General features: G+C 36.2%; 1 protein-coding gene across 1 annotated transcript in view; it reads left to right on the forward strand.

Moving 5' to 3' along the window:
• Window positions 1–13,469, forward strand: part of LOC106878242 (zinc metalloproteinase nas-39) — an 18,633-nt gene extending 5,164 nt beyond the window's left edge. Inside the window, exons 2-3 of the mRNA XM_014927447.2 lie at window positions 3,994–4,146; window positions 8,243–13,469. Coding sequence (XP_014782933.1) covers window positions 3,994–4,146; window positions 8,243–8,469 — 380 coding nt within the window. The 3' untranslated portion in view covers window positions 8,470–13,469. The remainder of the gene's footprint in view (window positions 1–3,993; window positions 4,147–8,242) is intronic.
• Window positions 13,470–13,502: the final 33 nt, after the last annotated feature.

Raw genomic sequence — 13,502 nt, forward strand, 5'->3', positions numbered from 1 at the left:
GTTCGTACGTACGTACGTGCGTTCGTTCGTTTGTTCGTTCGTAATTACGTATGTACGTACGTACGTTTGCTCGTTCGATCGTTATTTTGTTCGTTCGTTCGTTCATTCGAACGTACGTACGTTCGTTCGTTTGGACTTTCGTCCATTCGTTCGGTCTTTTGTTCGTTCGTTCGTTCGTTCATTCTTTGGTACGTACGTACGTACGTTCATTCGTCCGTTCTTCCTTTTGTTCGTTTGTTCTTTTGTTCGTTCGTTCCTTTGTTCGTTCTTTCGTTCGTTCATTTGTTCGTTTGTTTGTTTCGTCGTTCATTTGTTCGTTTGTTTGTTTCGTTCGATAGTTCATTCGTACGTACGTACGTTCGGTCTTTCGTTCGGTCATTCGTATGTACGTTCGTTTGTTTGTTTCCTTCGTTCGTTTGTTCCTTCTTTTGTTCTTTCATCCGTTCGTTAGTTTCGTTCGTTAGTTAGTTTCCTTCGTGCGTACCTACGTTCGTTCCATCGTCCGGACGTACGTACGTACAAACGTTCATTCGTTCCTTCCTTCGTACGTTCTTTCGTACGTACGTACGTTCGTTCGATATTTCGTGCCTAAGTTTATACGTACGTACGTACGTTCGTTCGTTCGCCCTTACGTTCGTTCGTTCGGTCGTTAGTTCGTTTGTTCGTTCGTTCGTTGGTTCGTTTATTTGCACGTACGTACGTACGTTCGTTCTTTCGTTCCTTCATTCGGGCGTAGGTACGGTCGTCCGTTCGTTCTTTCGTTCATTCGTTCGTCCGTACGTACGTACATACGTACGTTTCTTCGTACGTTCGTAATTACGTATGTACGTTCGTTCGTTCGTTCGTTCATTCGTTCTTACGTACGTACGTACGTTCGTTCGTTCGTTTGTTCATTCGTTCGTCCGTTCTTACGTGCGTACGTTCGTTCGTTCATTCGTACTTACGTACGTTCGTTCTTTTGTTCCTACGTACGTTCGTTCGTTCGTACGTACGTTCGTTCATTCATTCGATCGTTCTTTTGTTCGTTCGTTCGTTTGTACCTTCGTTTGTTCGTTCCTTCGTTTATTCATACGTACGTAAGTACTAACGTGAGTTCGTTCTTTCGTAAGTCTTTCTTACGTATGTTCGTTCGTTCTTTCTTTGGTACGTACGTCGTACATTCGTTCGTTCATTCCTTCGTTCTTTCGTTCGTTATTTTGTTCGTCCCTTCCTTCGTTCGTTCTTTCGTTCGTTCATTCGTTCATTTGTTCGTGTTTCGTTCGATAGTTCATTCGTATGTACGTACGTTCATTCGCACGTACGTACGTTCGTTCTTTCGTTGCTTTGTTCGTACGTACCTACGTTCGTTCTTTAATTTGTACCTTCGTCCGTTCCTTCGTTCTTATGTTCGTTCGTTCGTTTGTTCCTAGGTACGTACGTACGTCAGTTCATTCGTTCGATAGTTCGTTCGTACGTACGTTTGTTATTACGAACGTTCGTTATTACGTATGTTCGTTCATTCGTTCTTAGTTACGTACGTTCTTACGTACATTAGTACGTTCATTCTTTCGTTCCTTCATCGGTTCGTTCGTTCGTTCGTTTCTTCGTACGTAAGTTCGTTCGTTTCTTCGCACGTACGTACGTACATTCCTTCGTTCGTTCGTAGGAAAGGTCGTTCGTTCGTTCGTTCTTTAGTTAGTTCGTTCATTCATTCGTTCGTCCGTCCGTACGTACATACGTACGTTTGTTCGTTCGTTCGTTTGAGTTTTCGTTCGTTCGCTCGCTTCGTAGTTCGTACGTTCGTTCTTTCGTATGTACGTACCTACGTTCGTCCGTTCGTTCATTCGGTCATTCTTACGTACGTACGTAGGTACGTTCGTTCATTCGTACTTACGTACGTATGTACGTGCTTACGTTCGTTCGTATGTACGTTTGTTCGTTCGTTCATTCGTTCGACCGTTCGTTCTTCCGTCCGTTCGTTCGTTCGTTCGTACGGACGTACCTACGTTCGTTCGTTCGTTCCATCGTCCGGACGTACGTACGTACAAACGTTCATTCGTTCGTTCTTTCCTTCCTTCCTTCGTTCGTACGTACGTACGTTCGTTCGATATTTCGTGCCTACGTTTATACGTTCGTTCGTTCGTTCTTTCGTTCATTCGATTATTCGTTCGTACGTACGTTCGTTCTTGGTTACGTACGTACATTCGTTCTTCATTCATCCGTTCGTTCGTACGTACGTACGTACGTACATTCGTTTGGTTGCTCGTACGTACGTACGTTCCTTCGTTCGTACGTACGTTCGTTCGTTCTTTCTTTAGTTCGTTTGTTCATTCGTTCTTTCTTTAGTTCGTTTGTTCATTCGTTCGTCCGTACGTACGTACATACGTACGTTTGTTCATTCGTTGGTACTTACGGATGTAAGTTACGTTCGTTCGTTCGTTCTTTCTTTCCTTCGTTCGTTCGTACGTACGTTCATTCGTTCATTCATTCGTTCTTACGTACGTACGTTCGATCGTTCGTTCGTTCGTTCTTTCGTATGTACGTTCGTTCGTTCGTTCGTACGTACGTACGTACGTTCGTTCGTTCATTCGTTTGTACATACGTACGTTCGTTCGTTAGTTTGTACCTTCGTCCGTTCGGTCGGTCTTTTGCTCGTTCGTTCGTATTTACGTACGTACGTGAGTTCATTCGTTCGTAAGATCTTTCTTACGTACGTTCGTTCATTCCTTCGTTCATTCTTTCGTTCGTACGTACGGACGTACGGTTCGGCTTAGAGGCGTTCAGCCGTTATCGCTCAGAGGCAACCTGGCACCACCGCTCTATCGAGCGAGCGCGCAAACTGTTGCTCTTATCCCGCAGTTCTTCTCGTACTGGACGGGATAGCCGTAGCCGAGTTGACGTTGCCGGCGCCCGCCTAGGCTCGGGCAGAAGCGTCGGCGGCAGCGACGAACAACGCGTGAGCGCACCGAACCCCGACGCGAATCGGCAGGATAAAACTAATCTGTCTAAACCCAGCTCACATTCCCTGTTAGTGGGTGAACAATCCAACGCTTTACAAATTTTGCTTGTTTATTTTGTCTTCGTCTTTGCTCTTTGACAAAATTCTGTGTTGCACAGAATTTTGTCAGGGAACAGGTCGCGGTCTCAACGCGACGAAAATATTTTGACACAAATTAGATTTAAATGTTGAAGTGAATCTAACGGTTTTTGTGTGTTATTTTAAATGGCTTATAAACACCTTCAACGCTGCAATTGTGTGTGTGTGTGTGTATATATATATATATATATATATAAAACGAATTGTTTACACCATGTAGCTTTACTGGTAAAGCACGGTCACTCTTTGAGTGATCGCTAGATATATAACAAATGAAAGACAGAAGGTGGAATACACGAGAAAGTTACGTTGTGCAACAGTCATTTTAACGAGTTGTATTTATTTATTTTTCACCCGATTAGATACATCTGTACCACCGGATACTCCTAACCAGTTGTTGAGTGTCCCACCCAAGAGGAATCGATACTAGATGTGTCGAAACAATTGTCGTGATTAATAATAAATTCTCGTATATTTTATCTTCTCTCTTTTATGTGTTATATGTAAACATGTGTGTGCATGCATATGCATGTATGTACGTACGTGTATATATATATATATATATATATATATATATATATATATATATATATATATATATATATATATATATATATATAGGCCACTTCCTGAGTATTTCCAGCTAAGTATAGCATCCTTCTTTGCGAAAGAAACTGAATAAGTTGAACCAACCCTATCATTGATTCACTTATTGATTTTGCATCATGTCTGTTTACCAAAAACTTTATGTAGTTAACACTGCTGGAGGTAATTCTTTTAACTGTTGTTTCTTGATTTCGAATATTTATGAGGGCGATTCTGTTTATTAATTGTAAAGATTATGTAAGTTTATCAACTCACTATATTGCATATGTGAGGCCATCATATTTATATTATATCCGTCTTTCTATTTCCAGGGCCTACAGAATACGACGTTCTACTAGGAAAATGGTGCGGAGATGATCAACCAAAATTTGTAACGTCTAGCCGAGATATGTTAGTCGTTTTCCATACTAATTCTACTGCAGAACATACGGGCTTTTTAGCATCTTACCATACACAATTGCAGTGTAAGATACTTTTATAACTTTATGAATATAAATACATACATTCTTGTACATATATATGCGTACACACACATATACATACATACATACATACATAATATTGTACTTTACACTCTAAGTAACTAAGATATAAACTGCAGCATAGAATGGGAGTTAAAGGAAGTTTACCAAAAGCCGCACCAACCTTGGTATTTAATGTAACGAAATTTGGTATCTGCCTGGATATTATATCTCTCCTCTTACTATATAGATACAGAGAGAGTTATGTAGTTATTGCCGGTTCATAGTGTTACGCAGGGTTTCGCGTCCACAAAATGCTTGGCCTTACAAATACCACGTCAGATACTAATGGACGGTGGCCAATAACTTCTCTTCAAAATGGAAGGAGAAAATCCCTCGTGGCTAGTTTTTGAACACACAAATGAGAAAGGTGAAGCGCAAAGGATTGTCTCTTTTAGACAACTATCCGGAATACACCCAGTCAAATTGCAGATCCAAAGATTTCTATAGAAATAGTCGGTGGTGTAAGAGGGTCCGAAGACTTCAGTCCTCGAATTTAAGATGTTTCCCGGGTTGAGGGAGTTGTTTAATATCCCTGCGTGCAACGTTTGCTCCCGCTAATGTAGGGACCCGTATATGAATGCATCTTCCAATGCGTTAATTACATAGAAGACATATTTGTATGCAAAACGTCATAACTTACAGTACTGGCTCTGAATTCTACAGAAAATATATTGGGATAAATTGAAAAATGAGTATATTCTTTTGTATATGGTGAGTTTCTGTGCTCAGCTTAGTAATTATTAATCGTCAGCAAAACTCTTGCATATAAGCTAATTAGACAGAGCTCCCACTTCTGTCAAAGATGCATAATGAGGAACAAATCTAAGCAGACAACGGGTTTCTGTGTTGCTACGTGGCTGGCTAGAAATAGCAACCTATTTTTTCATTAGTCTTCTAACCTTTGAAGAAATAGAAAGACACATTCTAAGCTATCTTTGCATTATCTAAAGAAGGGATTAGTTAAGGTTGAGACAACTCCCATAATTGATCTGCCCACTCACAGATGACCTGGAGCAGACAGCAACTCTCACTTTTAAATTGAATATATATATATATATATATATAGTTAAAACAATGCTTTCAGATATTTCCTATTCTGTTTTTTTTGTTTTCATTGTTGTGGTTGTTCTTACCTTTTATATTGATACAATGCTGATTGTTAAGTTACAGTTGCTAACGATGTTGTTATTGTTATCCTTGTCATAATCGTTTATTTTTGTTATGTTAGTCCCTATTTCTTCTTAGTAGTAGCAGTAAAGACAGTGAGCTGGCAGAATCAGTAGCACGCTGGTCGAAATGCTTAGCTGTATTTCACCCATCGCAATATTCTGAGTTCAAGTTCCATCGGGGTCAACTTCACCTTTCATTCTTTCGAGGTCGATAAATTATGTACCAGTGAAACATTGGGGAGGGGGGGGCGATGTAAATTTCAGGCCTTTATTATATTAAATCTCACAGATTATATTGCTTGCTATGATGGAAAGGGGGTCAGCTGTCCACAGCCAGCAGTCTAAGGTGACATTTGTTTTACTTGTCATGCTTCAACAATCCTGAGAAGAATTCTTGCAGTTCAAAGCAATGCTGATTTTTGTAGATGTTCTACCTTCACACTTGCACCGATCTTTCTCAGCCATGTTGGCAGTTGAGTGTTGATACTTCCAAGTGCACCAATTACTATTGGTATCGCATCCTCCCTCTTCATTGACCACAACCTTCTTATTTCCCACTTCAAATCATCATAGTTGTTTATTTTTTCTTCTTCTTCCACATTGATAGAATAAGCAGCAGGCTTACAGGGAATAAGTCCAGGGGTCAATTTCTTCGACTAAAGGGGGCTGCTCCAGCATGGCCACCGTCAAAACAAGTAAAAGAATAACAATGACTGAAACGAGTAAAAGAATAAAAGAATACCAGAAGAACGTTCCATTCCACTAAACCAAGGAGGTTCTTAGAATATGTCCGATGTATTCTAAGGTTAAATAGTAATTCGGTTATCGGTTTTACACTTCTTTCTATATTTTGTAACTGTCACAATATATTTTTCTAGGCCTGAAATTTTTGTGGGGAAGGGGTCAGTTGATTAGGTCAACGCCAGTACACAACTGGTACTTAATTTATCGTTCTCCAAAGGACGAAAGGCAAAGTCGACTTCGGCAGAATTTGAACTCAGAACGTAAAGACAGACGGTCATAATATACAAACATTTCTCATGGCACCTGTACACTGTTTACAGATGCTTACATTTTTAATGTTTCCGTGAATTTTTCACGGGTCCAGCTCGTTATTATCATTATTATTATAACATATGGTAAACTGTTAAGAAATCATAATAATCACCAGGGATGAATATAACATGCAGAAAGTGAAAGGGAATTTAACTGAGAGAAAAGACAGAGACAAAGAGAGAGAGAGAGAAATGAATGTGCCAGGCATCGACTTCAAGAGTAACACTATAGTTGTAGCTATGGTGGTATCCACAGACGACATTAAAGAAAAGAGAGTTTGATGTCTGCTTTGAACCAAATTGCTGATACTGAAGAAAAACGCTTAACAACAAAAACAAGAACGAAACCAGAAAAGAAACTGCATCTACTTCTGTGATCAGCAGTAAAGAAATCTCACTCAAGGAAGAATATTTAGAAATACGTGACATCACATGCCTCAGATTCATGAAACCTCCAATTGCAAAGGGACAGAGAACCTCCAAAAATGTCATTGTTAATAAATGCATAATGAGAAAAGTAAGAAAAATGATGTATTCCAATCCAGCAGCAGGAAGGCAGATCCACACGAGGATACATAACAGGAGTTTAGCAGTTTCCCTTGATTACATTTTTCATCCATTTTACTCCTCTGGCAATAGATTCTCTGTTTCCAAAATATTATCTGCTATGAGACAAATTAATCATTTCCAGAGTAAATAATTAAGCAATTAATGGGTCTAAAATTGCTGACTTACTCTCTCTTTTCTTTGTCCTTCTGTATCAACACTGCCCTTGCTTTTGTCATCCATGTTGCTGTTCCATTTTCTATGCAGAAAAATAAAAGATAGTCATATATAATGGTGTATACTTGGGAGATTAGGGAACCAGAAACCCTGGACGCCATCTGGTCGAGGGCTTTCCTGTTTGGTATTTTCTTGATAATCTCTTTTACATTCTTATTCATGATTGTTGTATTCTCTTGTTTCCTCCATTTCTCTTTCAAATTCTTGTTACCAACTTCAATTTTCATGTTAGACATCTTTGTGACGGTGGTGGCAAGTTGGCAGAACTTATGCTGAACAAAATGCTTAGCAGTATTTCATCCAGCTTTATGTTCAGAGTTCAAATTCTACCAGGGTCAACTTTGATTTTCATCCTTTCGAGGTCAATGAAATAAGTACCAGTTGAGCACTGGGTCGATGTAATTGACTTAACCCCTCCCCACAAATTTCAGGTTTTATGCCTATAGTAGAAAGGATTGTTGTTGCTATTTTTATTGTTCGACTTGGCAGAATCATTGGTAAAATGAGCAAAATATCTTGTGATTCAGTTTTGGCCCTTTATGATCTGAGTTCAAATCCTCTCAAACTCAAACTTTACCCCCCATCCCCACAGATTCAATGAAATAAAGTACCAGTGAGATTCTGGGGTTGATTCAATAGACTAAACCCTGCACCAGAAAACAACTGGTCTGTAGCTTGTGGCAGAAACATTTCATTTAAAAACCATTGTCGTATTTGCTTCAGTTCTTAACATTCTGAGTTTTTCCATCTTCAATAAAATAAAGAAAGAAAAAACCAAGCACAGAAAATGATATCATTGAGTGTCCTCTCCTCAGAAATTTGGGAATTTCTGTCTAGTTTAGAAACAATAATTATTTCTGTCCCACTATTATTATTATTATTATTATTATAAATGACATTACTTTTGTTATTAATATTGTTAGTTGTGTTTTTTTTGTTATTGTTTCTATGGTTACTGTTATAATTTTTATTACTGTTGAAATTTCTCAATGATGTTTCTTTCATTCTCTTTTTTTTTTCCAAACACAGCCTCCAGATTTAAACATCCAAACCACATTTGGTTGTGCATCGCCCTGCTTATTCTCATTATTCTTGTGGGCTGCTTCCTCCTGGGCCGTTATTTATTTAGGAAATATGGTCATCACCAGTGGTCAGGCAAAGGAAACAAGGGCACAGAGTCCATGGGCAGCAGAATGGATATCTATGACCATGCCTCCACTAGCGTGTCCATGAAGTCTCTTTTAGAAACTTTCTGAAATAACCAACAAGCCAGGCATTCAAGTTGCCCTCAACAACTTTATCAAACTACGAGGATTTGATTCTTATATATATATATATATATATATGTATATAATTATTATAATAATAATGATGATAAGGATGATTATAATAATAATAATGATAATTATAAGGATGAGGACACAAAAACATATTTACATCTTTTTCATTTTTTATTTTTTATATATATTTCTGAAAAATATATGGTCCATATTCAATAAGAGGAGGAGGGAAAAATTTTACTAACATTATTATGATCATTATTATTATTATTGTTGTTGTTGTTGTCATTATCTATATTTTTATCATAATAATAATATTAGTATTTTATTATTACTAAAATCAATATTTTATAATAATAATTATAATAATGATAATTATCATCATTATTAATATTATCATTATTATTACTATCATCAATATTTCATTTTCCTTTTCATTTTATCATGCAATGAGAACAAATCAATATATTCCTATATTGTTGCTCTTTTTTCTTTCTCCTTTTATGTTACTTTTATTTTTGATTTTTTGATTCATTAATCTGTTCAGCCATGTTTAAAGAGTCCAGGTCTCTCCTTTTTAAAATAGATCAATGTAATTTTATGTCTGACAGTAACAAGAACAACAAACAGAATTGCTTTATCTTCTTGATGATAAACCAGCTCTACAAAGTTAATGATGATAAAGTTCTTGTTATGATGGTGATGATGATGATGATACAACGATGATGACATCGATGGTGACAACAACAGTGGTGATGATGATGCCAGTGATGTCAACAGCAGTGATGACAACGATGATGGTTAAAATAAGGATAATACTACATCAAAGCCTAACCTGTTGTAGTTATAAACTCAAAATATATAATATTATTTTACAGAATAGAAATATTATAGACAGATAGCATAAAAGTGAAGCATTTCATCCTTAATATCTGTCAGCTTTACACTAACTAGCATTTATATTGATATGTATATGTTTGTATAATCATAAATAACTTTACACGCATTTATCTACATTGTACTTACATACACATATAAACAGATGTACATGTCTAATCCCACACATACATGCAAGACTAACCAGTGTTTCTCTGTTAGAAGCCAGCCTAGGAAGAGTCTAAGTATTTCAAAAATGAGGTATACATATGTATAATGTATCATAGTAGTAGTAGAAGACAACGCGTGTTTAACATCCTAATTTATGTAAACAAGGTATTTTCCTATGAAAGTACTCAAATATATTGTATTAAGTTACAAAGCTTAAGAAGTTAGATGAAGTATCATTAGTCAAGAAACTGACTTTATATTTGGAATCAGTCTAACGTCAGAAAGCAACATAAAACTAAAGAATGAAAGAGAGAAATGGAAAGAGAGAGAGAGTGTGTGTGTGTGTGATGGTGAGAGAATACATGCATGTATGTATTCTTGCAGAAACTATAACTGTATGAACAACAGTTGGCTCACGAAAGAGCCCTAATGTCATTGGGAACGATTTTAATATTGTTAGAAAACAGTGCAACCCAAAGAAATGAATAGAAGTCTATTTATTATTTGCCAGATAAAAAGAAAGAAAATTTCTCTGAGAAAGCAAAGAAGAATTCTTACATTTCTCACTGAGCTATTCCAAATATTACTGCTGTTATTGTTATTATTATCATTATAGATGTCATACAGTAAACAATATCATGAAGTTGTTGATTGAAGATATTGTGTTTACCGGAGGTTTGTACTGTCTGTCAAGTCACAACAAGGACCTCAGACAGACAGTACTTTACACAATATGTGTGCAGTTCCAAGTAATGCCAACTTTAGCAATACATCTAGATTGTAGGGTGTTTCTAAAGTTACAGATGTTTCTTTTTTTCTATTATTATTATTGTGGTAGGTGAGCTGGCACAATTATTATTATTATTATTATTATTATTAAAGTGGGTGAGCAGGCAGAAGCATAATAAGCATGGCAGGCGAAATGCTTTGTGGCATAAATCATCTGTTTTTACAGTCTGAGCTCAAACTCTGCCAGGATTGCCTTTCATCCTTTCAGAGTTGATAAAATAAGTACAAGAGGGGTCAATGTAATCAACTAATCCCCTTCCCCCAAATTTCTGGTCTTGTGCCTTTAGTAGAAAGGATTATTATTATTATTATTAAGGTGGCACGCTACCAGAACGATAAACATGTTGGACACATTGTTTAATGTCGTTTCATCCGTTTTCACATTCTGAGTTTAAATTTGACCAAAGTTGACTTTGCATTTCATCCGTCAAAGTCAAAAATATAACTACCATTCAAGTACAGGTATTGATGTAGTCAGCTTCCTCTCCACTCTCAAAAACTGCTGACCCTGTGCCAAAATTTGAAGCCACGATTATGATTATTATTAGTAGTAGTAGCAGTACAAGTAGTAGTATTATTACTATTACTACTATTATGGTTGAAATGGTGAGCTGGCAGAATTGTTAGTGTGCTTAGACAAAGTGTTCACCAGTTTTTCTTCTTGATTTTTATGTTCTTAGTTCAAATCTCACCAAGGTCAACTTTGGCTTTTATCCTTTTAGGGTATATAAACAAAAGCCCAAGTCAAGTACTGAGGCCAAAGTAATTGATTAATCCTGTCCCCTGCTAAAATTGCTGGCCTTGAGCAAACATTAAGAAGAGTTATTATTATTATTTTTTTTTTTTTTTTAACTCAGGTGTTGTTGGAATCCTAGAACCTTGCATGAGTAGTAGACTTGCTACCAGCTGCCTTCAGTGCCATGCTATTTGTTCTCTTCAACTAATACTTTCCTGATGATTCTAGTCATGCCAATGGGGAAAACATTTTGTAACAGCTCAACCAGACACTCTGTTCCCCTTTTATGTTCCTTATTGTTGCTGCTGCTGCTGTTGTTGTTAACTCAGTGAATTAACAGAATCAGTAGAGTGCTGGATTAAATACCTAATTCTGGCTCTTTGCATTCTGAGTTCAAATCCAACTCAGGTAAACTTTGCCTTTCATCATGCTAGAGTCAATAAAATAATGAAGTAGAGGTCAGTGAAATTAATTAATGCCTCTCCTTGCTGGTTTTGCACCTGAATAAGAAACAATTTATGCAATTCCTGGAGAAAACTGTTAGAAAGCTGGATGAAATCCCTTGCAGTATTATTTCAAGCTCTTTGCATTCTAGATTCAAATCCTGACAAAGGTCAACTTTGCTTTCTATCTTCCAACAATCAACAAAATAAAGTACCAGTCAAGTATTACAATCAATGGAATTGTCTAGACCCTCCCTTCAAAAGTGCTGGCTTTGTGTCAAGGTTATAAATAATTATTATTGATTTTAAGAAGATGGTAATTCAGCAAAGCTTGTGCTGAATCAGGGAACATGTCTTGCAATGTTTGTCCCAGTTTTTGATATTCTTCTGGTAAAGAAATAAGAAATATTCAAAAGATTGTAACAGAAATGCCATCTTTGTATAGTTCCATGAGAATTTCATGGTAAACATCTAGCACAAGTCAAGGAAGTCATTAGGACTCAATCATCATCTCATGGTGTAAGGATAGAAGGAAGGAATCAACTTCTTTTGTAAATTTGTTATCAGAAACAAAATTTCAAAATCATTAATTAGTTTTCATCATCATCACAATCATCATCGTCATCAAACAGACTTATCGTCATAATTATCGCTTTCTAATAAAGTGCTAGTATTTGGTTAAATTATTCCAAGAACTCTGATGACATGATGGGGAATTGGGATTTTAATCTTTTTCCTTTTGATATATGGGAAAATCATCCTAAATAATCCTAAAATATAATGTCTAGACAAATTAAATCAGCCATAAAAGTGGTTTGTGGTGATTTGAGAAATGTAAGTTGACAGATTCCAACTGTCGTTTGCCATTGCATAAAATCTTTCTCTTATTATTCTTGAAGAAACAAAGGAAAAGAGAGAGGGGGAGACAAAGAGAGACGGACATCAAGAAATGAATACACAGATAGATGGAGACAAAAAATGAATATACGTAAGATGTATAAAATCAAAAACAATTGTGCTTAGTTGTATATAAATATTCATTGTGTACATTTATTATGTATGAACATCGAATTACATGCATTTCATACATAATACATGTATCATAATTAATAAGTATATATGTTGCATAATATTTAAAATACACACATGTATAAATGCAAAAATCTATATGAAAATGATGCATAAACATCTGTGTGTGAATGTCTGTCTGTGTATGTTTCTACACACACACACACACATATATGTATATATATATATATTACACATATATCACAATCATTACAATTATTGTTTTAACCTCCAATTTCCCGTGGTTGCATGGGTCAGACGAAATTTGTTGAGGCAGATTTTTCTATGGTTAGATACTGTTTCTCTTGCCAACCTTCACCTATTTCTAAGCAAGTTAATATTTCCCCATGGCTAGACTTGCCTATCAAAGAAGACTGGAAATGAATAATTTGCTTGTATGATGGTCATGCTCATATACAACCATCCAGGATGTCAAGATAAGGTACAGACACACACAAACATATAACTGGGCTTCTTTCAGCTTCTGTCTACCAAATTAAGTGACATAGATACCGAAACTATAAAAATGATGCAAGGCAAAGAGATTGAACCCAGAACCTTATGGTTCCAAGACTAATTTCTTAAACAATCACACCCAAACTACACTTATACAAGCAAACTTACATACACACACACGTGTGTGAGTGTATACATTCATACAAATATATATGCATATATGTACACATACATATATATATATACACACTTATCCATATGTTCCTATGTATATATATACACACACACATGCATATATATGGTGTTACTATGGTTGTGTGTACTTGTACATAAAAATATAGATAACAAATATGTCAGTAAAAAAAATATATACTCATATTTAGATATTATTCGTAATACATATGTATCAATATCTATAAATACATATTTATGCATACATATGTTTGTGCATGTGTGCATGTGTATACACA

The sequence above is a fragment of the Octopus bimaculoides genome, chromosome 13 (assembly GCF_001194135.2).
Source record: "Octopus bimaculoides isolate UCB-OBI-ISO-001 chromosome 13, ASM119413v2, whole genome shotgun sequence".
NCBI classification, from domain to species: domain Eukaryota; kingdom Metazoa; phylum Mollusca; class Cephalopoda; order Octopoda; family Octopodidae; genus Octopus; species Octopus bimaculoides.